General features: G+C 45.9%; 1 protein-coding gene across 6 annotated transcripts in view; it reads left to right on the top strand.

The window, feature by feature from the left end:
• LOC101933176 (ficolin-2-like) overlaps positions 1-27,329 on the top strand; it is a 68,715-nt gene that overhangs the window by 12,402 nt on the left and 28,984 nt on the right. For 2 of the 6 annotated variants that reach the window (XM_065572343.1, XM_065572346.1), the window contains exons 1-7: positions 21,519-21,923; positions 23,465-23,578; positions 23,979-24,032; positions 24,297-24,332; positions 25,344-25,388; positions 26,234-26,269; positions 27,130-27,257. In XM_065572343.1, coding sequence (XP_065428415.1) covers positions 21,842-21,923; positions 23,465-23,578; positions 23,979-24,032; positions 24,297-24,332; positions 25,344-25,388; positions 26,234-26,269; positions 27,130-27,257 — 495 coding nt within the window. In that variant the 5' untranslated portion in view covers positions 21,519-21,841. Of the gene's footprint in view, positions 1-795; positions 832-1,664; positions 1,793-2,810; positions 2,941-3,546; positions 3,682-8,408; positions 10,499-21,386; positions 21,924-23,464; positions 23,579-23,978; positions 24,033-24,296; positions 24,333-25,343; positions 25,389-26,233; positions 26,270-27,129; positions 27,258-27,329 lie in introns of those variants that run through there. The other 4 variants (XM_065572342.1, XM_024114593.3, XM_065572344.1 and 1 more) reach the window with 4 other exon arrangements.

Consider the following 27,329-nt stretch of genomic DNA (forward strand, 5'->3'; position numbering starts at 1 on the left):
AGGCCAGCGGTGGGCAGCAGGGGTTGAGTAGGTGAATGGGTGGGAGGGGGCTGAAAAAGCCAGGGGTGAGCAGCGGGGGTTGAGTAGGTGAGGGGGTGAGTAGGTGACTGGGTGGGGGAAGCTGAAAAGGCCAGCGGCGGGCAGTGGGGGTTGACTAGGTGAATGGGTGGGAGGTGGCTGAAAAAGCCAGGGGTGAGCAGCGGGGGTTGAGTAGGTGAGGGGGTGAGTAGGTGACTGGGGCGGGGGAGCTGAAAAGGCCAGCGGCGGGCAGTGGGGATTGAGTAGGTGAGGGGTGAGTAGGTGAGCGGGGGAGGCGGAGGGGGCTGAAAAGGCCAGAGGCGGGCAGCAGGGATTGAGTAGGTGAGAGGTGAATAGATGAATGGGGGGCTGTCAAGGCCAGCGGTGGGCAGCGGGGGTTGAAGAGGCGAGCAGCGAGGGAGCCAGAGGCGGGTGGGTGGGCGGGGGTGAGGAGGCAAGCCATGGCGAGCCAGCGGCAGGCGGGGGTTCTTGGGGTGGTCATGGGGGTTTCTGGCAGGGAAGTGAGGAGGTGGGGGGAGGCAAGCGGTGGGTGGGGGACTGAGGAGTGACACAGGAAGCCAGCGGTGGGCCAGGGGGTGAGGAGAAGTGCAGTGGCGGGGCCGAGTGGGGAGGGACCTGGGGCAGAGTGGGGGCGGAGGGTGGGAGGAGCGGGGGTGGACTGTGGGTGGAGCCAACACCCCCCGTGGAGTGTCCTCTTTTTTGAATGTTCAGAAATGGTTCCATTTCACTTTCTATTGTGTTTCTTTTAATGACCAGTGGAGGAAGACCTGAAAGACAAACAGTGTAAGAAAGGTGAGAGTTTCTTATGACGACTAAATGTCATCTCATTCCATCCAGAGACCCAAATATGAAAACCCATTAGAGATAGACAAATTGCAAAAAAAGACATCTGTGATTTACCCCATTTGCTGTTCTCAAACGATCCGCAAAGAGACTTTGATCTTTTAAAATGAAGTTGTTTGCTATTAGCAATTGGCAGGTGAATCTTTTGTGGAAATACATTTCAGCCAATGGGTTCTCTTGCAAACTGTTTGATGTGAGTATTCCTGTGAGAATCTGATATTTTTTCAGGGTGAGTGCTCACCCAAGTCACATAATGACTGGACGCCCTTCTGACTCACACAGAGATTTCAAAATGCTTTATAGGCACTTGCAGTACAAATCTTCGTGCACATTTCAGTTTCCATGAGTTTTCAAGATGCTTTGAGCCAATCCTCAGTTCAGGTTGAGCTGGTCTCACACAGAACACAGGGGATTGGGCAGGTGGTTGTGTCTTTTCCTCTTACAAACGAACTTCATACAACCACACTGGCACATTGGAGTCTAAATTATTTGGTTTGCTAATTACAGAGAGCATCAAAAGCCTAGATGGGTACATACGCTGCTGCTGTGGTAGGTTTCCAAAGACAGAACACAGAGGGACCACAAACTATTTGAAGGGATACTACCCAATTCCCAAACACTACAGTGGGGAGGAGAGGAGATGGTGGCTCAAAGATTGTTTTTCCAGTCACCTGATTCTGCAATTGATTTGGCCCTCAGTGCAACATAAAGCAGCCTATGAATCTGTACTCCAAGGAGAGTTATACAAGCAATTTACATATTTCAATTCCTCTTTCAACCAGGAGCAAAGAACTGCAAGGAGCTGTTAGCTACAGGGAACATCATGAGTGGCTGGTACACCATCTACCCCCATGACTGTAAAGCCATGACCGTGCTGTGTGACATGGACACAGATGGTGGAGGATGGATTGTAAGAACCGAGCATAATAAAGCTCATTGGACATTTTTTCTTGAACAACAAACAGTTTTCCATCCCCAAAATGGGAGGTGGCTCTTACCCAGTGGGTTGTAGCTAGGAGAAAAGCATGAGGACAGAAGCTCTGAAGCTGTTAGCTCACCATGGTTAGCTGAAATAAAAACACAGACACTTCCTCAGCCCTTCTAATCCTCCCTAATCCTTGGTTGTGGAGATAACTTGGTTGTGAACACAATGGGTTCCAGGGAGGGAACCCGGAGTTTTAGAATCAAAAAGCCCCCGTCTGAGGGGACATTTGTCACTGGTCTGACACAGTTAACCAGGTTTCCCTTCTCCTGGCTATTCTCTGCCCGGCTCTCACAGCCTCCTCAATAGCTGCTCAGACTCTGGAACCAGAATTCCTTCTTCCTTCCACTTCTGTAACAGGCCTGGTGCCTCCGCTGCTCTGTCGCTCAGGCAGCCCCTGAGTGTGAGAGGAGAGAGCATTCGAGGGAGCTGAGGAGATGAGGGGTTTGAACCCTGTATGTACCTCACATTTAAACCTTCCAATTTATTATTCTGCTTATTTATATCCCAGTCGTGCCTAGAGAATCTGATGAAGATCAGGGTCCCATTGCGCTGGGTGCTGAACACACCCACTGAGAGACAGCCCCTGTCCTTTACAGCTCACTCTCTCCATAGACAAGGTAGACAAAGGGCCGCACGGAAAGCAGAGGGGATGTGACTTGCCCAAGTGGCAGAACTGGGTATAGAACCCAGGCCTCCTGATTGCCAGTCCAGTGCTGTAGATTTCAGACCATGTGATCCTTTAACCTAGTGCTGTTGCTGCCAAGATTTAATATGATCCTGTGGCACAAGTCTCCATCTGCGATAGTCACCTGAGGCTGAAATAGATCTGACCAGGTTAAATCTCATCCAATGATTTACAGTCTCAGAGTTTCTGGTCTCCTGCTCTAGTAGGATGGAAATCAATGTGGGATTTCCCAGCTAAGAACCTCCTGTTTCCCTGCAGGTGTTCCAGAGACGGGTGGATGGCTCTGTGGATTTTTACCGTGACTGGAATTCATACAAAAGAGGTTTTGGGAGCCGGCTGTCAGAATTCTGGCTGGGGAATGAAAATATCCATCTGTTATCATTCCTTGGTAAAGACATCACTGATGCATTCTTTTCCTTACAACAACCTTCCCCACCAAGTTTTGTTCCCACATTTTAGTCATGGATACAGGGTATAGAGTTGTACTATTGGTAGAGGTAACCCTTCTGCTCCAGACACCCCTTCCTGTTCCTTACAGCCCAGTCCTGCCACACAAAGCTATTGAAACCAATAATGCGGTGGTAGTTGGTCTGGCTCCAGTCATGATTCGTGGAGCAGCATTTGGTCCTCGGATGGTTCGCCCACAGTACAGCAATAAGGGATGCTACAACCTGGATGAGGTCATAGATTCCGAACTACCTTAGGAAAGCATAACATGAAGCAGTTTTTTAATAAGGAGGTTAGGTTGATGGATGGAAATTGAATTGATAAAGGTTAATATGAAGATATTGGCTTGATGCAAGAATCAGAGGGTGAAACTCTGTGATGTGTGTGGGGCAGGCAATTCAAACTAGATGATCATAATGGTCCCAACATAATGGAGCCTGATTCGTGTTTAGAGTCTTCAGGGGCTTCTGCAATAAAAACAAACAATAATAGCAATAAAAACTAATGGAAGGTGCTGAACATTTTGCTTTCAAATTGTTTTCTAAAGGTCCCAATGAGCTTCGCATCGATCTCAGAGATTTTGACAACAACCATGAATTTGCTACCTTCTCGTCATTCAAAGTTGCAGGAGAGACAGAGAAATACACGCTGATCATTGGACCCTTTGTTACTGGCACTGCAGGTAGATTCTCAGCTCATCCTTTACCCTCTGTGGCAGATGGAAAAATGGAAAGCAAAAGTGATGTATTCTATGGCAGAAGCAAAAGGCGAGGTATTCTGTGGGAGTGATGTGTGTCAGGAAACATCAGTTATTCTCCTGCTGAACTATTAAAGGAGAAACCCAAGGTTTAGTGACAACAAAACATACAGTATAATATGGATATCCAGCCTAGTGAAGGACTGAAAGCAGAATAATGAATATATACCTATCTCATAAAGCTGGAAGGGACCTTGAAAGGCTGTCAACTCCACTCCCCTGCCTTTAATAGCAGGACCAAGTACTGTCCCTGACAGTTTTTTTTTTCTTCCCCAGATTCCTAAATGGCCCCCTCAAGGATTGAACTCAGAATCCTGGTTTTAGGCAGCCAATGCTCAAACCACTGAGCTATCCCTAGGCACAGGGATTGCTCTTTGCTTTCTAAATTAGACCTTAATGCCCCATACTAATATCAATTAAACTAAGTAGGGACACCAGGATTGCTACAAGTCATTGGGTGGTTAGATATGCCCCATTTTATGCAAACTATGCATCCGGAGCCCCGCATACCAGAGAGAGAAATATGTTGTGCCATGCAGAGTCCTCTACACATCACTGCAGGATTGCTTAGGCCCACCCACAAGCCAACTAGGGAGAAGGGCTTTTAACTAGGTTTAAAGGGGGCAGAGGACAAAAGCCAACAGCCAAGCATAAAAAAGGGCCACCTTAACAGAGGGCCAGATTTTTTGGGGGAGGTGACATGAAGGATCAGAGGAGGAAGAAGAGAGTAACCAGTAGAGGCATATACTCAAAATCTCAGATACCTCTACATAAATGCAAGGCGGATGGGGAATAAACAGGAAAAACTGGAAGGATTAGTAAAATATTAAATTTACTACTGAAGTGGCATCACAGAAATTTGGTGGGATGAGTCTCATTAGTGGAATATTGGTATAGTGGGCTACAGCTTGTTTAGGCGGGACAAGCAGGGTAAAAAGAGAGGAGGCGTTGAATTATATAGCCTGAATATATACACTTGTTCTCTGCTCCAGGAGGAGGCGCGAGGCAGACCAACTGACAGTCTCTGGGTAAAGAAAAAAAGGATAATAAATAGAAATGACCTCTTGGTACGGGTGTACTATAGTAATGAGGGATTTTAACTACCCAGACATTTGTTGGAAAAGTAATAAAGAAAAACCCAAAACTTCTGATAAGTCCCTGGAATGTATTGGGGACACCATTTTGTGGAGGAAGTAACCAGGGGGACCAGCCATTTTAGACTTAATTCTGACCAACAAGGAGGAATTGAGAGTGAATCTGAAGGCGGAAGACAATTTGGGTGAAGTATCAGGGGGTAGCCGTGTCAATCACAGATTTCTTTATTCTAAGGAAAGGAAGGACAGAGTGCCAAGGAGAAATACAAAAGAGTAGCATACCCATGTAGGGACAAAATCAAAAAGATTAAGGCACAAAATAAGTCACACCTAGGAAGGAACAGAAAAAGCCATAAGAAGAGGTTCTTTACATATATTAGCAGCAAGAGAAAGATGAAAGAAAGTGTAGTTCCTTACTTAACAGGAATGGAGAGCTAACTGATGACATCAAGAAGGCTGAGGTGTTTCGTGGCTAGTGTGTTTCAATCTTCACTAAAAAGGTTACTGGTGATGACATACTCAACACACTGTTAACAACCAGGGGGAAGGAATGCAAGCCCAAATGGGGGGGAGGGGAAGGTTATACAATATTTAGATAAGTTTTATTAATAGATTCATAGATTCTAGGACTGGAAGGGACCTCGAGAAGTCATCGAGTCCAGTCCCCTGCCTGCATGGCAGGACCAAATACTGTCTAGACCATCCCTGATAGACATTTATCTAACCTACTCTTAAATATCTCCAGAGATGGAGATTCCACAACCTCCCTAGGCAATTTATTCCAGTGTTTATCCACCCTGACAGTTAGGAACTTTTTCCTAATGTCCAACCTAAACCTCCCTTGCTGCAGTTTAAACCCATTGCTTCTTGTTCTATCCTTAGAGGCTAAGGTGAACAAGTTTTCTCCCTCCTCCTTATGACACCCTTTTAAATACCTGAAAACTGCTATCATGTCCCCTCTCAGTCTTCTCTTTTCCAAACTAAACAAACCCAATTCTTTCAGCCTTCCTTCATAGGTCATGTTCTCAAGACCTTTAATCATTCTTGTTGCTCTTCTCTGGACCCTTTCCAATTTCTCCACATCTTTTTAAAAATGCGGTGCCCAGAACTGGACACAATACTCCAGCTGAGGCCTAACCAGAGCAGAGTAGAGCGGAAGAATGACTTCTCGTGTCTTGCTCACAACACACTTGTTAATACATCCCAGAATCATGTTTGCTTTTTTTGCAACAGCATCACACTGTTGACTCATATTTAGCTTGTGGTCCACTATAACCCCTAGATCCCTTTTTGCCGTACTCCTTCCTAGACAGTCTCTTCCCATTCTGTATGTGTGAAACTGATTTTTCCTTCCTAAGTGGAGCACTTTGCATTTGTCTTTGTTAAACTTCATCCTGTTTAACTCAGACCATTTCTCCAATTTGTCCAGATCATTTTGAATTATGACCCTGTCCTCCAAAGCAGTTGCAATCCCTCCCAGTTTGGTATCATCCGCAAACTTAATAAGCATACTTTCTATGCCAATATCTAAGTCGTTGATGAAGATATTGAACAGAGCCAGTCTCAAAACAGACCCCTGCGGTACCCCACTCGTTATGCCTTTCCAGCAGGATTGGGAACCATTAATAACAATTCTCTGAGTAGATGTATTCAAGTTAGGAGTACCTGGCGAAACTCATCCTAAAGGACTAAAAGAGCTAGCTGAAACAATCTCAGAACCATTAATAATTATCTGGCAAACTCCTCGAGGATGGGTGAGGTCCCAGAGGACTGGAGAAGGGAAAACATAGTACCTATCTTTAAAAAGGGTAACAAACAGAACCCGGGGGACTATAGGCCAGTCAGCCTAACTTTGATATCTGGAAAAATACTCACTCAAATTATTAAACAATCAATTTGTAAACACCTAGAGGACAATAGGATTAATTAGCAATATCCACCATGGAGTTCTCATGAACAAATCATGTCCAACCAACTTAATTTCCTTCTTTGACAGGGTTGTTGGCTTAGTGGATAAGGGGAAAGCAGTAGACATGATATATTTTGATTTTAGTAAGACTTTTGACAAAATCCCACATGGCATTCTCAATAAGCAAACTAGGGAAACGCAGTCCGGGTGCAATTACTATAGGGCGGGTGCACAACTGGTGGAAAGACTGTGCTCAAAGTGTAGTCATCAATGGTAAGCTGGGAGGGTGTATCTAATGGAGTTCTGCAGGGGTCAGTCCTGAGTCCGATAGTAGTCAATATTTTCCTTAATGAGTTGGATAATTGAGTGGAACATATGCTCATAAAATCTGCAGATGGCACCAAACTGGGAGGGGTTGTGAGCACTTTGGAGGACAGGATTAGAATGCAAAATCACCTTGGCAAATTGGAGAATTGGTCTGAATTCAACAAGATGAAATCCAGTAAAGACAAAGGCAAAGTGATTCACTTAAGAAAGACTAATCAAATGCACATCTCCAGAATGGGGAATAACTGGCTTGGTGGTAGTACTGCTGAAAAAGAACTGGTTTAGAGCGGATTGCAAATTAAATATGAGTCAACAATGTGATGCAGTTGCACAAAAAACTAATATCGTTCTGGGTGTGTTTACAAGAGTGTGGCCTGTAAGAAACAGTAGGTAATTGTCCTGGTCTACTCAGCACGGGTGAGACCTCAGTCAGAGAACAGTGTCCAATTCCGGGCACCACACTTTAGGAAAGATGTGGACAAACTGAAGAGAGTTCAGAGGAGAGCATGAAAAATGATAAACGGTTTAGAAAACCTGACCTATGCGGAAAAGTTAAAAAACTGGTGAGGTGTAGTCTTGAGAAAAGAAGATTGGGGGTGGGATGGGGGGTGGGGGATTTGGTAAGAGTCTTCAAATATGTTAAGGGCTGCTATAAAGAGGACTATGATCAATTGTTCTATATGTTCACTGAAGGTAGGACAAGAAGTGACCAGCTTAATCTTTGATAAGGAGATCTAGATTAGATATTAGAATTAAATTTCTAAGTATAAGGGTTGTTAAGCTCTGGAATAGGCTTCCAACAGAGGTTGTGAAATCGTCATCACTGCAAGTTTTAAAGAACAGGTTGGGCAAACACCTGTTAGGGAAGGTCTAGATTTACTTGGTGCTGCCTCAGCCTAGGGGGTTGCACTTGATGACTTCTTAAGGTCCCTTCCAGCCTGACATTTCTATGATTCTGTGATTCTATGATCCTGAATCCTCAGCAGGCTCCAGGCTAAGCTATTGGGTTAGGAGCACATTGGGCTCACATTATACCATCACGATAGTGCAAACTGATTTCAAGACACCCAAGGACTGAGCACATTGATGGCAATGAATTACTCTGGATTTATAGTGGTGTAACTGAGATCAGACTATAATTTTTTGGCATCCTTTCATCTAAAAGAGACGGTGGGAATTGCAGCCTATGATGTAGATGGTTTGCAATGTCTCGTGTGACTGAATAGTCCAATCCCAGATTTGCACGATCTTTGGCAGTTGTTGCAAATGTATCTGTCTCGGTTGGGAGCTGCTTGCTTTCTACGGACTCTTTTCTCTTCTAGCTGTAGGAGCCAGCTTCTGTCATGGACTTTGAAACCCTGACGGAGACGATGGCGCCACTTGTTACGATCACTTGCCAAGATTTCTCATAGGTCACGATTAACTCCAATTCCTTCATATCTCGTTTGCATGAGTCTTTATAGCGAAGCTTGGGACGTCCTGTTGTTGTTGTTCCCTCTGATAGCTTCCCATATAGCATGTCCTTCAGTATGTATCCAACCTACTCATACGGCCCAGCCAGCACAGTCATCTTTGCTTGTCATACTTGGTAAATTTGCCCTTTGAAGAACCTCTGCATTGGTGACTTTATCTTGCCATTTGGTGTTGAGTATGCAGCGTAAACAGCATAAGTGGAAACTGTTTAACTTTTTGTCCTGATGAGCATAAGGTGTCCGTGTTTCCCCACCATCCATGAGAGTGCTGAGCAAGCAGGTTTGGTACACTAGCATTTTGGTCTTGATGGTAAACTTTGAGTTGTTCCAGGCTCTTTTAGTTACTCTGCTAAAGGTGGTGGCAGCCTTTCCAATGGGAACATTTAGTTCTTCATCCAGTGAGAGGTTTGTGGTAACTGTAGAACCTAAATAGCTGACCTTTTTGGACTACTTCTAACTGGTTGGCATTTAAGGTGATTGAAGGATCTTGTGGACCCCCCTGTCCTAATACAACCATTTTCTTGATGCTGATGGTGAGAGCAAATGCCTGACAGATACTTTAAAGGCGGTCCATGAGTTCTTAATAGATCTTCATCGTGGGCTATGAGGGCAGCAGCATCAGTGAATAAAAGATCCCTGATTAGCACCTTTTTGACTTTGGTCTTTGACTTAAATCATGACAGGTTGAAGAGTTTCCTATCCGATCTTGTGCGGAGATACACTCAGATTATGGCCTGGTGTAAAATGTTCCTCTCTGGAAATAGAATTGCAGTCTCTCTCCTGACCCCAGGGAGCTTTCTGCTGCGTGGTGAAGGGAGAAATTTAGTAACCCCGCTGCAGAACCACCAGGCTGGGCTGTGGGAACTGAACTGTAAAAATGTAATAAATAAACAATAAGAGATTATGTCACCCACCTTGTGACTATAAAAACATGTAATAAATAAACCCAATTGTTTCCACAGGGGATTCTTTAATCGAACACAACGGCATGATGTTTACAACCCACGACCGTGACAATGACATGTCTCTAATTAACTGTGCTGTAACCTTTAAAGGGGGCTGGTGGTACGGGAATTGTCATATGTCCAACCTGAACGGATTATACCTGAAAGGAGCCCATGAAAGCTATGCTGATGGGGTGAACTGGTTGACAGGCAAAGGGCACCAATACTCCTACAAGATGTCAGAGATGAAAATGAGGCCCGTGTAGCCAATCAGGGATGCAATTGTAATAATTATACTTAGCTTTTATATAGCAATTATAGGCCTGTCATAATGAACATTAATCTGCAGACGACAATAAAGATCTTTTCTTTATGCACCAGCCACAAGGGGGCAGACATCATCATACACACTTACCCAGCGCAGTGCACTAGGACTAGAGCTGGTAAAAAGAATAGTTTTGTGGGGGAAAAATTGAATTTTAAAGTGGTTTTCATTTCAAAGGATTCTAAATTAACCCAGTTTTGCTTTTGTGTTTTTAATTTTTTTTTAATTCCTCTAGTATCTGAAAATGTTATTTTATTTTCTCATTTACCAAAATCCTGGTTTTCTAGAAAGAAACAAAAATTGGTCATTAACACGAGAATATTTTAGAAAAGAATTGCTGAAAACATTTAAAAAGCGTGATTTTTTTCCTGCCAAACAAAACATTACAACCACATCAATGATATTTTCATGAACATTTTCATGTTTTTTAAAAAGCTGCTTGTCCGTAGAAAAACTCCTAGTTTGGAAAATGTCAGCCAGCTCTGTCTAGGTTATGTCTCCTCTCCTGCCTGGCTCTGCTGTCGCTTGATTCCATTCCCAGAAGCACCACGACAGCTCCGACCGCTGCCGTGCAATTCTTCCTGTGGTGTTAGTGACTCGTTACCCTCAGATGCTGCCTCTGCCGCTGGAGACCCTTCCCCTCTGTCAATAAACCAAAGGCTGCTCAATGATTTCCACCTCTCAGATTTGTTTGTACACACAATAGCATTAAAGCCGAAATGTGTCTGGCCCTGTGTCTCCCTCCCCACCCCCATTCCAACCCTTCTCCCAAGCCCCTGCCCCACCTCTTTCCGGCTTCTGCCCCCTCCCCCAAGTGACGTCGGGAGCTGGTGGGACAGAGCGGAAGAGGGGCGGGCTGGGGCTGGGTCGCTCACTGCTGCTGGCACCAGGCCCCCTGCTAATCCCCTACGGTGCCCTGGACCCCACATCCCCTTGAAGCGTGAGGCCCCCCAAAGCCTGGTAAGCCCAAACACTGGTGGAGCCAGGCCCATGTTCTTAAATATTGGTGGAGCACGGGCACCACTGCCCCATATAACTTGCCGCCTATGCTCCTCCCCCATAGTGGGGGGGTACGTGATCGCCCCACGTATCATCTCTGTCAAGCAACCCCCCCCTTTTCCTATGCCCAGCATGGGGCTGCCATGCTTTCCCTGCCCCATATTATCTTGGGGGGGGGGACAGGAGACTCTGTCCTTCTCCCACTGTGCCTCCCCCCCCCCCCCCCCCCCCCCCCCGGCATGTTCAGTCGCTCTCTCTGGCAGCCAGGCCGGGCGGAGAGCGGGATGGAACCACTTCTCACGCCGGCTGAAGCCGGCCGCTCCATGATGCTATTCCATGCAGCACAGCAGCTGCCTGAGAGAGCTTGGCTGGGCAGGTGGCAGCAGCGGCGGGTTCCCCCCTGCCCGGACCCTGCTGCCAGGGACAGGGGCCAGGCACGCTGGGTGGGCAGGTGCAGCAGGAGGACAGAGCCCCTCTCCCCCCCACTCTGCAGGCCAATCGGGGGAGGGGGGCACCTGGCCCCACATGAACCCCCTACATATCGCCGCTGGTCCCAGGCGACCCATAGCCACCTGCCCTGCAAGGCCTTTGAAAACTCCACAGCATCTGAGCATGCCCAGCAGTGCCTGCTGCTACTAGAAGTTTCCTTCCCATCCTGCAGGGGGCCGCAGCCTCTGGGTATACACCTGTGCCGACGGAGCTGCTGGTGGGATGGGTTGTGTCTAGAGTGTTCTTATGCAGTGGGACGCTGAGAGGTATGTATCTGCCTGCTACGGCCTCTCCCCAGCCCCACGCTAGCTTTGCTTATCTCGGCTAGATTCTGCACGGAAAATCAAAATTTTTTTTTTTAGGATTTCCCCCCACAATCAAGGATAAATTAAGCAGCACAAAAATACACTTCATTCAGGCCTACGCTACCAGCTTAGTTATTCTCAGACTGGACGGTGTTTGAAAATGAAAGCCATAAATAAAAATACAGGTCTGATTTTAGAGAATGAAAAGAAAAAGTGATTTTTTTGTTATTTCAAACGGCCTCCAAAGATCCTAAGAAGCAGAAACTATCATTTTGTAAACTACCTGATCAATCCCTGGAGTCTAAGGCCTTGTCTGCACTACGAGAGTAGTTTGATTTTACTTGCATCGAATTTTTGGAATCGATATTGCAAAGTCGAACGTGTGTGTCCACACTAAGGACAGTAATTCGACTTTGTGAGTCCACACTAACAGTGAAAGCGTCGACATTCGAAGCGGTGCACTGTGGTCAGCTATCCCACAGTTCCCGCAGTCCCCTCTGCCCATTGGAATTCTGGGTGTAGCCGCAAAAGCCTTCTGGGTAACAAAATGTGTCCAGGGTGCTTTTGGGTAAGTGTCGTCATCCGTCCATCAGTCCTGCCCTCCCTCCCTGAAAGCGCCGGCGGGAAATCAGTTTGCGCACTTTTCCAGTCATTGACAGCGCGGACGCCACAGCACTGCGAGCATGGAGCACGCTGCGACCATCGCTGCAGTTGTGGCCGCTCTCAACGCCTCGCAGCTTATCATACAGGTTTCCCTGAGGCAGATGCAGAAAAGTCAGGCGAGGAGGCTACGGCACCGCGGTGATGGCCCGAAGTCTGAGAGTAGCACAGACCTCTCAGAAAGCACGGGACCCAGCGCCGAGGACATCACGGTGGCAATGGGTCATGTTGATGCCGTGGAACGGCGATTCTGGGCATGGGAAACAAGCACTGAGTGGTGGGACCGCATAGTGCTGCAGGTCTGGGATGAATCCCAGTGGCTGCGAAACTTTCGCATGCGGAAGGGAACTTTCCTGGAACTTTGTGAGTTGCTGTCCCCTGCCCTGAAGCGCGGTGACACCCGCTTGCGAGCTGCACTGAGTGTACAGAAGCGAGTGGCGATAGCCCTCTGGAAGCTTGCAACGCCAGACAGCTACCGGTCAGTCGCGAACCAGTTTGGGGTGGGCAAATCTACCGTGGGGGTTGTTGTGATGCAAGTAGCGAAGGCAATCGTTGATGTACTGCTGCCAAAGGTAGTGACCCTGGGAAACGTGGAGGCGATCATAGATGGCTTCGCAGCGATGGGATTCCCAAACTGCGGTGGGGCCATAGATGGAACTCACATCCCTATCCTGGCCCCGGACCACCTGGCCACCCAGTACATTAACCGAAAGGGATACTTTTCCATGGTGCTGCAAGCACTGGTGGACCACAGGGGATGTTTTACCAACATCTACGTGGGATGGCCGGGCAAGGTTCATGACGCTCGTGTTTTCAGGAACTCTGGTCTGTTTAGACGGCTGCAGCAAGGTATTTACTTCCCGGACCACAAAATAACTGTTGGGGATCTGGAGATGCCTATAGTCATTCTCGGGGACCCAGCCTACCCGCTAATGCCCTGGCTCATGAAGCCCTATACTGGCGCCGTGGACACTGAAAAAGAACTCTTCAACTACCGGCTGAGCAAGTGCAGAATGGTGGTGGAGTGTGCTTTTGGCCGTCTCAAGGGGAGATGGAGAAGCTTACTGACTCGCTGTGATCTCAGTGAAACCAATATCCCCATTGTTATAGCAGCTTGCTGTGTGCTCCACAATCTCTGTGAGAGCAAGGGGGAGACCTTTATGGCGGGGTGGGAGGTTGAGGCAAATAGCCTGGCTGCTGATTACGCACAGCCAGACAGCCGGGCGATGAGAAGAGACCAGCGGGAAGCGCTGTGCATCCGGGAGGCTTTGAAAGCTAAGTTCCTGAGTGAGCAGGGTAACCTGTGACTTTCAAGTTTGTGTACAGAGAAGCTGAACCTGCCCCCGTTTCTTTACCCAGTTAATGTTGACTATCCTATCCAGTTACATACCCCCTTCACCCCCCCTCCAACACACGTTTCGAAATAAAAATAGTTCTACTTTGTTAATGCACACCGTTTTCTTTAATACTGTTTTCGCGGGAATTTTTTAAAACTGGGACGCAGACTGGGGTGCGGAGCGGGTGTAGTGTAGTGACGCGAATGAAGCTTCTAAACTCAAGGATTGACAGGCTCCGCTGCGGTGGGATGGTTGTTTCAACGGAGCCTGTCACCCCTCCTGATCGGGACAGTGTGTATGGGGGGGCTATGTGACTTTGTGGCAGGGGGAGGACGGTTACAGATCCCCTGCTGCGTGGCTCTGTGATCCTGCATAAGGACCGCCGCTTAAGATCTGTAACTGCCCTCCCCCGCCACAAAGTCACAGAGCAACCCACCCCCCACCACATAACATGAAAACCACCTCCCAGACTAACCAGGGTAACTAGTCACTGCATCACTGCACTGTGTATGTGCCCTGCTGCTGTACCTGCCCCCGCCTATGTACCCTGCCAAAGGTGACTGTCCTGTCCAATTACCAACCCCCTTTCCCCTCCTCCTCCAAAAGAACATGATTGAAACAGTAGTTAACAGAAACGTATTTTTTATTATCAACTACACATGGAACTGGGAGGTGAAACTTGGACGGGGGCTTGTGTCAGGCGGGAAGGAAAGAACTTTTCAAATTTTGGGGAATGAGAGCCTTCTGCTACTAGAGCTCTCTGCAGGGGTGGAGTGAGACTTAGCAGGGACTCTGCTGCCTCTCCTTCTTTGCACTTTGGGTGAGGTGGGTATGGGACTTGGTGGCGGGGGAGGGCGGTTAGAGATAGACTGCAGCGGGGCTCTGTCCTCCTGCCTCCGTTCCTGCAGAACATCCACAAGGCGCCGGAGCGTGTCTGTTTGCTCCCTCAGTAGTCCAAGCAGCGTTTGAGTCGCCTGCTGGTCTTCCTGCCGCCACCTCTCCTCCCGATCCATGTTTGCTTGGTGCATTTGGGTCAAGTTCTCCCGCCACTGGGTCTGCTGTGCTGCCTGGGCTCGGGAACAGGCCATAAGCTCCGAGAACATGTCCTCCCGTGTCCTCTTCTTCCTACGCCTAATCTGCGCTAGCCTCTGGGAGTGTGATGCCAGGCTAGGTTGTGAGACAGTCACAGATGGGGCTGTGGAAATGGGAAAAAGGGAGTGAATTCCTCAGAAAGATAAATGTAGTTGTGAACAAAGAACATAGTCTTTCTCTGTGAACAAGACCATGCACAGCACCTATCACATGCGCACTCAGCACAAGGTCGAATTCTCGGCCTTCGCATTCAGTGCCTGGGGTCTTGCACAGCACATTTGAGAAGCGGGGCAGCACAACAGAATTTCTGTTGCAGGCAGACATGGTAAGCCGTAGACTTGTGGCAGTTTAAAACTTTTATATTACCACTGGCCTCATTTCACATTTAAAGCAATGTCAGTCCCTGCTGCCAGCAATCCGGCAAGCGGGAACTCTGCCCCTGTCCCACCCCCTCGCGGCTGTCCCCGGGAACGATCCCTTTCGGCTGCCCCTCTCCCGCCTCCACCGCGTGGCTGCAAACCAGCGGTTACAGTTCTGTAAAGGAACGGGCAAGCAGTCCCAACACTAACATTCCCCTACCTAATTCAAAGCAGGTCACCATGGGCGACATCACCCTGATGAGGATCTCCGAGAGCGAGAGAGAGAGAATGCTCCGGGAAAGCCTCCAAAGACCAGGGCCGTATGCCGCCCTGCTGTGCAGAGCAATGATTCCCGAGTACTTGATAGTCTCGTGGCGCGGCAACGTGTCGTACTTCGGAGGACCCAATAAGGCCGCTCTCCCCAGGAACCTCATGCAACGGCTTTCCAATTACCTCTAGGAGAGCTTCATCGAGATGTCCCAGGAGGATTACTGCTCTATCCCCGGACATATAGACCGCATTTTACTGTAGCTGCAGTAGCAGGGACTAAACAGTAGAGCGGCTTGTGCAGAACAATCACGGAAAACCGGACATTGCTAGATTTCTTTTCAAAACTTGCACTGCCCATGACTGAACCGTTAAGCGCCTAGGGCAAAGTAATCATGAACAACCCATTCTTTTAATTGTTAATATTCCTGTTCTGTTAAAAATAAATGTTTAGATGTTTACAACACTTACTGGCTGATCCTTCCCCAGATTCTGTGTCCGGGGTAACGGCTGGGGACGCTTGGTAGGGGATCTCTGTAAGGGTGATGAAGAGATCCTGGCTGTCGGGGAAATCAGCGTTGTGAGCGCTGCCGACTGCCTCGCCCTCCTCATCTCCTTCCTCATCTTCCCCGTCCCCTAACATGTCCGAGGAACCGGCCGTGGACACTATCCCATCCTCAGAGTCCACGGTCACTGGTGGGGTAGTGGTGGCGGCCGCACCGAGGATGGAATGCAGTGCCTCGTAGAAACGGGATGTCTGGGGATGGGATCCGGAGCGTCCGTTTGCCTCTTTGGTCTTCTGGTAGCCTTGTCTCAGCTCCTTGATTTTCACGCGGCACTGCGTTGCATCCCGGCTGTATCCTCTCTCTGACATGTCTTTAGAGATTTTCTCATAGATCTTTGCATTCCGTTTCTTGGAGCGCAGCTCAGAAAGCACGGACTCATCGCCCCACACAGCGATGAGATCCAAGACTTCCCGATCAGTCCATGCTGGGGCCCTCTTTCTATTCACAGACTGCACGGCCATCACTGCTGGAGAGCTCTGCATCATTGCCAGTGCTGCTGTGATCGCCACGATGTCCAGACAGGAAATGAGATTCAAACTGGCCAGACAGGAAAAGGAATTCAAATTCAAATTTTCCCGGGGCTTTTCCTGTGTGGCTGGTCAGAGCATCCGAGCTCGTACTGCTGTCCAGAGCGTCAACAGAGTGGTGCACTGTGGGATAGCTCCCGGAGCTATTAGCGTCGATTTCCATCCACACCTAGCCTAATTCGCCATGGCCATGTCGAATTTAGCGCTACTCCCCTCGTCGGGGAGGAGTACAGAAGTCGAATTAAAGAGACCTCTATGTCGAACTAAATAGCATCGCAGTGTGGACGGGTGCAGGGTCAATTCGATGTAACGGCGCTAACTTCGACATAAACGCCTAGTGTAGACCAGGCCTAAAGTAGCAATGTGTGAGCTGCATCTCAATTCAGGGCACATGACTCTGTCATTGTGGCAAGGTTTAAGTCGGGAAAACAATTCGTGCAATACCACACAAGTTGCAGCTGTAGCAGTAGCTGATATTTCCAGAGAAACTTAGCTTGAAACTAGCCCACCAGAAGACCAGATGAGCTACAAACCAACATTATATTTCTGGGTCCTGAAGTTAATCTGACTGGTCTGTAATTCCCAGATTGGCCTTATTTCCCTTTGGGCATCTAAGTCAGTATTGCCTTTCGGGATCACTACTGAATTACAGAGTCTTGTTCTCAGCTTCCTGCCAAACAGTCGCTCCGCAGGTGATAGTCCATGATTCACTGGTGCTGCTCTATAGTTCAGTAGAGTCAAATATGGATCTGTACAGGTGGCAGTGGCCTTTTTCAAAAGCCATTTAACAATTTTCACACCATTCTCTACAAGACCGGTGGATTGAGGATACTCAAAGTTCCATGCTTAACCCCATATTCTTGAGCCAATTATTTAAATTCGTTTCCATCAAACTGTGGAACATTATCAGACATGAGAACTGCCCCTGGGTTCCCATCTGACTATGACCTCAGACGTGGCAACCGGCTGAATTTAAGCATATTAGTCAGTGAAGGAAAAGAAACTAATCAGGATTCCCTCAGTAATGGCGAGTGAACAGGGAAGACCCCAGCGCCAAATCCCCGTCCTGCGGTGGGGCGTGGGAAATGTGCTGTACAGATGACCCACTCCTTGGTGCCGCTCTCAGGGGGTTACGTCCTTCTGATCAAGGCACAGCCTGTGGACGGTGTGAGACCAGTGGTGGCCCCTGACATTCCGGGACCAGGTCATCTTGGAGTCGGGTTGCTTGGGAATGCAGCCCAAAGCAGGTGGTAAACTCCATCTAAGGCTAAATACTGGCACAAGACAGATAGTCAACAAGTACCATAAGGGAAAGTTGAAAAGAACTTTGAAGACAGAGTTCAAGAGGCCGTGAAATCATTAAGAGGTGAATGGGTGGGGTCTGTGCAGTCTGCCTGGAGGATTCAACCCAGCGGGTTCGGGCAGCCAGCCCGGGACGACAGATCCCTCTCCCCTCCCCTCCAGGGGGTGTCAGAAGGGAGCTGCCACTTGGACGGCCCTGCCCCTGTCGGGCAAATTTCCATCAAGACAGTGTGCTGCGACCGGCTCTGGTTCGGCTGGGAAGGCCTGGCGGGCAGGTGGCTTGCTGCTTCATGGCAACAGCTCTTGCTGCATCCTGGGGCCGAGGAAGATGACCACCACCGCATCTTCCCCCGTGCTCTCCTGCCCCCATCTCACGGGGGATGTGGTATGGGGGCTGTGAGGGGGACAGGTCCCCCTGCTCCGAGCGCGACTGTCAACTGGTGCATAGGGATCATTGCTTCAATGCTGGTGACAATGGCTTCAGTGAAGATGGTGCTGGATAGATTTGGCTGTCCTCCAAAATGTATTAAGGTACTACGTCTTCTTTATGATCAGATGACTGCCACCATTCTCTGTAATGGCCTCGAGACTGACCCTTTCATCATCAAAACTGGATTTAAGCAAGGATGCGTTATTGCCCCAACCCCGTTCTCCATGTATTTAGCAGCCATTTTGGTACTCATTAAAGACAGACTCCCCAGTGGAGTTGACATTCAATACAGAATGGATGGGTGGCTTTTTAATCTTTGACGTCTTCAGGGCATCCATTACTGATCTTCAATATGCTGATGACTGTGCCATCCTCATACACACTGAGAATGACCTTCAGTCCACACTGGATTTTTTTGCCCAAGCTTACCAAACACTAGGACTCTCAGTCAATATTGAGAAGACTAAAGTGCTCCATCAACCTGCTTCAGGCCTTGCACATGACTTACGACACATCACCATTGAGGGACAGACTTTGGAGACAGTTGAGCACTTTTGCTACCTTGGCAGCCAACTTTCTCAAAACACAAAAATCGACAGTGAGATCCAGCACAGGATAAACTGTGCAAGTGCTTCCTGTGGGAAATTGCTTCAATGCGTTTTCATTGCAGCAGGACACCAAGATCCAGGTCTATAAGACAACTGTTATTTCTACAATCTTTTATGGATGCAAAACCTGGGTGACCTATCGACAGCAACTCAAGAGGCTGGAGAGGTACCACCAATGATGCCTCCGGAATAGCCTTCACATCAAGTGAGAAGATCACCGCATTATCACCAGCATCCTCACTGAAGCCAATGAGAATAACAATCCACCATCAAAACGTTGTTTTTATCAGCATAGGTAAATAAACCCATACCGATTTCATACCATGCTCTTAACTGTTCATTGTGTAAAAATATAGGCTCTTTTTTCTGTTTAGTTGGTATTTTTGACACGTCTAACACATTTTAACATTTTTCTCTGATTGTTCATTTGTGGCCAATACAGTCTCTCTCTGGTTCTGTATTTACATTTTGCAATACCCAAGTACCCTTCCTCTATACTAGTGAGCATATCAGCTTGTAACATCTTAGGCACTACTCTCCTATTTCCTCTAAACAACATGGTGTCAAGTATCAGGAGGTAGCCGTGTTAGTCTGTATCCACAAAAACAACAAGGAGTCTGGTGGCACCTTAAAGACTAACAGATTTATTTGGGAATAAGCTTTCATGGGTAAAAAAACCTCACGAAAAAGTGAGGTAAAAAGTGAAGTTTTTTTACCCACAAAAGCTTATGCCCAAATAAATCTGTCAGTCTTTAAGGTGCCACCAGACTCCTTGTTGTTTCTCTAAACAACATGCCATCAATAACAGATAGTTCTGCTTTAAACTGTAAATAGGGACATGGTATGTAATGTCCTGGCCACCCTGTAGTGATAGCCTTAATACCCTCTGTAAAGTCTCACCATTAGCTGTAGCCCGAGAAAATTCTTTCCACTTCCTGTCTGAGGCTGGACAATTCTTTTTTTATCCGTCTGATGTGCACTATGTCGGACTCCACCCCTGTTTCTATTACAGTTTTATCAAATGTTCTGGATAATGTGTCCCTTACTTCCTCTCCCACGTGCACTCTTTGTATCAGCCCAAGGGCTGGGCATGTTTTTAAATCCAATGTACGTGCTTTATTCCCTTGCACTATCTCAAAGTCCAACAATTCTGTTTGATCTTTTACTGTCACTGCTAGTACACATGTACCTGTTCAGGAATGAGTTCCCCCATTATAAGCTTTCAGTTTGACCTGTTTGCTCACCATGTCCCCTGAGTTTTTTCCAACCTTTTAACACTAATACCTGAAACAACATTTGCCTGAGCATCAGTGCACAATTTGTAGGTTATAAGAGTCCCATTAGTGTCTAAGGAAATTGTCCATTCATCTCTTCCTTCCTCTTCAGATACAGCTCCTAGATAGAACTCCTGAGCTGTTGCCCGTGCTCTCTTCCTGGATTACTTGCATAAGCATACAGGCTTCGCTTCCTCTTCCGCAGTTGCTGAACGCGGTTGCAGACTTTGGCAGAATGATTGTATTTCTTACAAATATTACAGCACTTACCAAAACCTGGGCATTGTTGAGGTCATTCTTTGTCCACATCATGAGCAATCCTTGAAGTTTTTACAAACTCTTGTGCTTTGCATTTTCCATGCGTCTCTATGTTGTTTGTTTTGTACTGACTGACGGCTTGCCAGTTTTTTGTCTCTCTTGTCACTCTATCCAGTGTTCTGCTTTCCTATGCTGCCTGACACAGACTTACTGCTTTATCCAAAGTGAGATCCATATCTTACAATAGTCTCTTTTGCAGCATTGAATCTCCGATTCCAATTACAAAGCACAATACCACATTGGGAAGTGTCATCACACTTCCCTAGTGTAAAGAGAGGAAATATCCTTTGCACACAGGCAGAACAGCAGCTGCCTTCTTGTTGTACAGACTGGAATCATGCAAACACACATGCACATAAAGAAATGAACCTCAGCAGTGATCTGCCATCAATAGCATCTGCTGTGCAGCAGTCACTGACAAATCACATGTATATATAGAAAAATATATATATCTGCAGTGGTATATCAGCAGATATGGCCTGGGCATGCATCATTATTCTTTATCATTTCTATGACACAGGCACACAGAGCACTGCAAAAATCGGGATAATAATTCTTTTCTTCCAACCTTTCACTTGTCTTGGCTATTTAGATTGTAAGGTCTTTGGGAAAGAGATGGCTGGAAGTTGAAGCTAGACATATTCAGACTGGAAATACAGTTGTAAATATTTAACGGTGAGTGGATTAACCTCTGGAGCCATTTCCCAAGGGTTGTCATGGATTCTCCATCACTGACCATTTTAAAATCTAGATTAGATGTTTTTCTAAAAGCTCTGTCCTGGGAATTATTTTGGGGAAGTTCTGTGGCCTGTGTTATACAGGAGGTTAGACTAGATGATCCCAATGGTCACTTCTGGTCTTGGAACCTATCCCACTATTACTGTCTCCCACTATGGGTTTGCCCAGCACTCAGCACAGTGGGGTCCAATCTGACACGAGGTCTCCTGTGGCTACTGTCATACAAATAATAATAAGAGCAGTTGGCCAGTAAATTCACCCAATCCTGCTCTCCTTGTTCACCCAAAGGTTCCCACTGAAGCCAACAGGGGGCTTTGAAGGGATGGAGAAATTCAGCTTGGGCTCATCATTTGGCACCCTATTTTAATACTTCAGAAGACACATTCACATGACTTAACTTTGTGAGCAAAGATTCAGGCTGGCTCCGTTCAATAATCATCATTGCACAATACTGCGTTTGCTGTGCGGGGGAAGCAACGGCTGCTAGTCCAGTACTGAACATGTCCTATCAGACCATTTAATCAGCTACAGTTGTGACCGCTGCAGCATAAACATCTCTTTGGAAACTGCTGGAATGTGGAGAGTGGGAAGGAGGCGCTGAGATGCTGGAGGCAGAGAGTTTTATTTGCTCTGGGCTCTCTCGTTATTGCGTATAAAAGGCTTACAGGGACTGACCTACTAAAGTAGAGGAGAAGGTGGTGAGAAGACAAGTGGAGCTGCCGTTGTAGAGACCAGCACTAGCCATGGGAAGAGCTGCCCAGAAAACCCTCCTCTCTTTACTCTGTCTAGCAGCAGCGGCTTGTCAGGCTCAGGACACCTGCCCAGGTGAGTGAAAGACAATCCTGTTCCCAACAGCGTTTCATACCGTGGTTCTTGCCCACCTGGACCCTGGAGAACTGGGAACTGTTCAGGAATGTTTGTTGTCCTACATGCCTAGAAAGTGCTTTGCCTGCTCATGGTGCTTTTTAAATAATAAAAAGAACAGCTTCTCTGTACAAAATTCCTTTGTAGAAATTACTCTATATTGCAAAAGTGCCCATCACAGACTAGAGGTGTTCAAAAAAAGGACACAGTTTGTGCAGATAATGTTGTGAAATTGTTGTCTCTTGTCTTCATTGAGATTCTTCAAAATTTGACTTGACCACCTCTCCCTCATGCTCATTTACTGTCTTCTAACCTCTCTATGCTGCTGCTGGAATCTCTCTGTCTAAAGCTCCCATCTCCTTTGCATATTGGGGCCAAAGCATTTCCAATCTGGCGACTGACCGACCCACACAGGCAGATAACCTAAATTCTGGAAAATAAAACCTCAATCTTCAAAGCTCAGAGTGAGCCTATGATTTCAGATCCCTCTGCTTTTTAAAATTCACATTTACCAGATTAAGATAATTATTTGTAAAATTGCAACTGTTGTGTATCTATCACCACAAATCCACCATACAACTCTTTCCATGTCAACACATTCATTTCTGTGCTTTGGGTTGAGAATCCAGCAGCATTTGAAGGTTTATTTTAGTATTATTTCAGAGCAGTATTTCTTTTCACATTTCCGTTACTTACATTCATGATCATTTTAAAATCATTTGCTATGTACAATTCCTACCCAAAAAGTTCCAAATTGGGAGGGAGAGTTCCTATATCACAGAAAATATAAACCATATCCCCATTTTGTTTACCTCAAAATTTTCCACATCAATAGAGCTCAATGGAGTTGACAGGTGTGTCCCTATTTTTCTCCACTGATGTTCCTATTAATTATTTTAAATCTCACAATGTGTATAATATAGAAAGGGGACGGTTAGGTTAAAAAACATATTTAATTCTTTAAAATGTATTACCTGAGCTTCTAAGAGCAACTGTTCTTTAAATTATTTTACTTTTGGACAATTTCTTCACTGAATGGCAGCTGTTTTTCCTCTGCATTTCATTTCACTTGCACAATGAGAACCGACTAGTCAGTGTCACTTTTGTTTCTCTGTAGTTGATTTTGTTACATGATTCTCATGGAACTGACACAAGCTGCAATGGTCGGGTTGCAAACACTGCAGAGGGAGGTGTACATCAAAATGAACTCTGAAGTGATTTATTTTAAATACAAAAATTGAATTCACTTCTTTTTAACTTTTGTTTTCACTATAACTTAAAACAAAGACTAATAGTAATAACTCCCAACTTTTCATATTAGGGCATTGTCTCTGAAATACATAAAACCGAAGAAAAGGTTGGATATCATTGCTAATAGAGAAAAGAAAATACAGGAACTATCTAGTCTCTCATTTGCTGAGTTTATCCCTCCAGATTTCTGCAACATGTTTCCAATCCTGAGAACCTAACAATCATTGTTTATGGATCATTTCTTTCCCCAGTGGTGAGGGTAGTGGGTCTCAACAGTACCGAGAAACTCATTATTCTCCAAGGCTGCCCTGGAATTCCGGGTGCTGTAGGGCCCAGAGGAGACCAAGGAACTGCAGGAAATACAGGTACTGAATGAGAATCTGCCATGGATGGGAATTACTTTTGTAATATGCTCAGACTTTGGAGATTCCCCTCGATCCTGATATGAGGAAACTCTGCCCAACTCAGACGGCAAATCCCCTATGTCCAGTGGTGAGGGATTGGAGCTTCAAGCTCTGAAATATGGTCCATTCCCTTTGGGGTATCAGATTGGCAACCAAGTCCTCTGGTGTTTTCCCCATCTCTCTCACTGGCTCGCTGTGTGACCTTAGCAATCAGGAACTCAGGGAACCAGATGCAGATACATTATTTGAATTTCGACACTGATAGGTTATTGTAATTCCAGGTTGGGGTGGTGGGTGGGGATTATGTACTCAGTATTTACAATACCTTGAAAAATACACAGTCAGTTTTCTGTGTTTTCAGGACAACGGGGACCTCAGGGGATCCCTGGAAAGGCGGGGAAAAGTGGCCGAAAAGGTAAAGTAACAAAGGGCAGAGAACTGTGTTTTCCTATTAGGTGACCTAAGAACAGGAAATTTGTTTTTAATCAAATATCAATTAGAGCTAGTTATACAACACCAATTCCTATAATATCTGGGCTTGAAAAACCACCATAACTTCCCTTCACTTTATATTTGACAATAAAGGGTTTATTATTGCAACGAAACTTCAGTTCTGATCCACTGTCAAGATCTCGGTATCTCTGATCAGTCTTTACTATCTTATTTTTTGTTCAATCAGGACAAAGAGGTGCTGGGGGCCCCCCTGGAATGAAAGGTGAGAGACCTCAGATGATTCTTCTCACTGCAGAGCAGGGCACTTTATAGTGCTATTCACGGTGATAGAGGAATTGGGAGCTACAATCCCTCCACCCCATTTCATTGTACAATTTTTCCTTCCAGCTTCTTGCCAAACAGAAGATGAAATGAAATTGGTTGCGGTTGAACAAGAAGTGTCCCCTTTTTGTTCTTGTTTAATAGCCAAATGACAAAACGAAGTGTTTGAACATTTCAAAAATGTTGAAACAAAACTTTAGGAGTATGTGGAAAAATCTTCTACTTGGCTGAATGTATTTAACAAATGTGACCCAAATTCATTACCTGTTTGAGAGCCGAAACTGCATTTTTTGATGAATAAACTATTAACTGGAAAAATTTCACCCAGCTCTAATTATAATGTCTGGTATGTCACAAGGCCCTATGCAGTCACAATAGGTCCCAACTGCAGTATAGACATAGCGTAAGGGTGAAATTCAGCCAATGCAGAAGACGAGATAAGATAAATGCCGTACTGCCAACCCCAAATCTCTGAAAATCTTTAGTCAGGTTCATCAAAAATCAGGAGATTGGGTTTAGAATCATGAGATTATGTAAAAATAATAGATGTGGTGTTCTTTTTATTGCCTTCTGCTTTTTGAACCTTTAGGGTGCACTGGGGTCACATTTTGAAGCTTTCTCCAAAGCCTCAAGGGGTAGAAACTTACTTTTTCTTTAAGACTGAAGGCTGAAATCATGTCATATCCATTTGACCCCAGGAGCTTGGGCTTTAAGGAAAACAATAGTTATCATGAGACTCATGATAAAATCGTGAGTGTTGGCAACATTGTCAATGCATCACTTAAGTCCCACAAAACGCCAACTTTAACAGATTGTGCAGAGTGTAGGTGGTGCATAGGCCTTGAACTAGCCCCCTACATAATTAAACCCAAGCGATTGCTGTAGTGAGATTTTGAATTATGTAGGTGATCTCTAGGCAAAACAAGGATTTTATTCTGCGTTCTTATTTTAGGAGGTAAAGGAGACGTGGGAGACCCTGGACCCCCTGGAACACCTGGTGAGAACCTTTGCACTCTCCTTTCTACTGAGCACATCCTTTCAGTTTTATTTCTGCAGCACTAACAATTAAGTGGCTTAAGAAGCTTCTTGAACAGTTACCGTGTCCACAATATCAAGCTCACTGATCCTCCTGTAAGATTTGGGCTCTACAAAGAGAGAAATAGCCCTGCCTACAAAAACAGGTGGCCATCTATGTGTTGTGATGTCCGGAACAATGCTAGCCAGATGACCTTTGGTATTAGAGAGAACAGCTGAAATGTAAGTGAAATCTGTAGATCTGGATGTGTATCCTAGAAAAGGTTACTTTCTTCTACCTCTCATTATATTTCCAACATGCTGGGAGTGTGGAGTATGAATCACAGAACAATGGATCTTGTTTAAATGTCTGGTTAAAGGAATGACCCTTTTTCTACCAGTACTTTATTTAACTGATATTCTCCCACTGTCACTTGGAATTTTTTTCGAATTGAGTCAAATTTCACAGCTAGTCAACTCCCCTGACTTTGTGGGCATTGCTCCTGTGTAGTGACCAGCAATTAATGTAGTCTATTAAGGACCAATTCTTAGCCCTGCAAGTAGGCGCCTCATGAGAGGGTTACAAAATAGTGTTGGCTACATAATGAGAGCCGTCTTGATGGTTGAGGCTGGAAGGCTCAGATCAGAGATGTGTGTGAATCCATTAGCACTTGGATTTTCACAATTAAAAACCTGTCTAGAGCATTTTCAAGATAACTAGTACTTTGCTGTCCCAGCTGTCACTGTTGGCCAATTACATAATTTAAAAGACAGTAGAACATTTTCTGATTCCATTTCACTTTCTATTGTGTTTCTTTTCATGACTAGGAGAGGAAGTGCTTGAGAAAATGCAGTGTACGAAAGGTGAGAGTTTCTTATGACCACTAAATGTCATCTCATTCTATCCAGAGACCCAAACATGAAAACCCATTAGAAGTTGACAAATTACAAAAAAATACATCTGTAATTTAACCGATTGGCTGTTCTCAAACTATCGGCAAAGATACTTTAATCTTTTAAAATGAAGGTATTTAGGTGGTCAGTGAATCTTCTAAAAAAAGAACAGGAGTACTTGTGGCACCTTAGAGACTAACAAATACATTTCAGCCGATGGGTTCACTTGCAAACTGTTTGATGTGAGTATTCCTGTGAGTATCTGATATTCTTTTGGGATGAGTGCTCACCCAAATCACATAATGACTGGAAACCCTTCTGACTCTCAGAGAGATTTCAAAATGGCTACATGGGCACGTCCAGTACAAATCTTTGTGCACGTTTCAGTTTCCATGAGTTTCCAAGATGCTTTGAGCCAATCCTCTGTTCAGGTTGAGCTGGTCTCACGCAGAACACAGGGGATTGGGCAGGTGGTTGTGTCTTTTCCTCTTTCAAACAAACTTTAATACAACCACACTGGCACATTGGAGTCTAAATAATTAGGTTTGCTAACTACAGAGAGCATGAAAAGCCTAGATGGGTACATACGCTGCTGCTCAGGTAGGTTTCCAAAGATAGAACACAGAGGGACCATAAACTATATAAAGGGATACTTACCAATTCCCATATGCTATAGTGTGGAGGAGAGAAGATGACTCAAAGATTCTCTTCCAGTTACCTGATTCTGCAGTTGATCTGGCCCTCGGTGCAACATAAAGCAGCCCATGAATCCCTGCTCCAAGGAGAGTTAATATAATCAATTTACATATTTCAATTCCTCTTTTGACCAGGAGCAAAGAACTGCAAGGAGCTGTTAGCCAGAGGCAACAGCCTGAGCGACTGGTACACCATCTACCCCCGTGACTGTAACCCCATGACCGTGCTGTGTGACATGGACACAGATGGTGGAGGATGGATTGTAAGAACAGAGCATAATGAAACTCATTGGATATTTTTTCTTGAACAACAGGAATGGGAGGTGGCACTTACC

This window comes from Chrysemys picta, chromosome 18, assembly GCF_011386835.1.
Source record: "Chrysemys picta bellii isolate R12L10 chromosome 18, ASM1138683v2, whole genome shotgun sequence".
Taxonomy (NCBI): domain Eukaryota; kingdom Metazoa; phylum Chordata; order Testudines; family Emydidae; genus Chrysemys; species Chrysemys picta.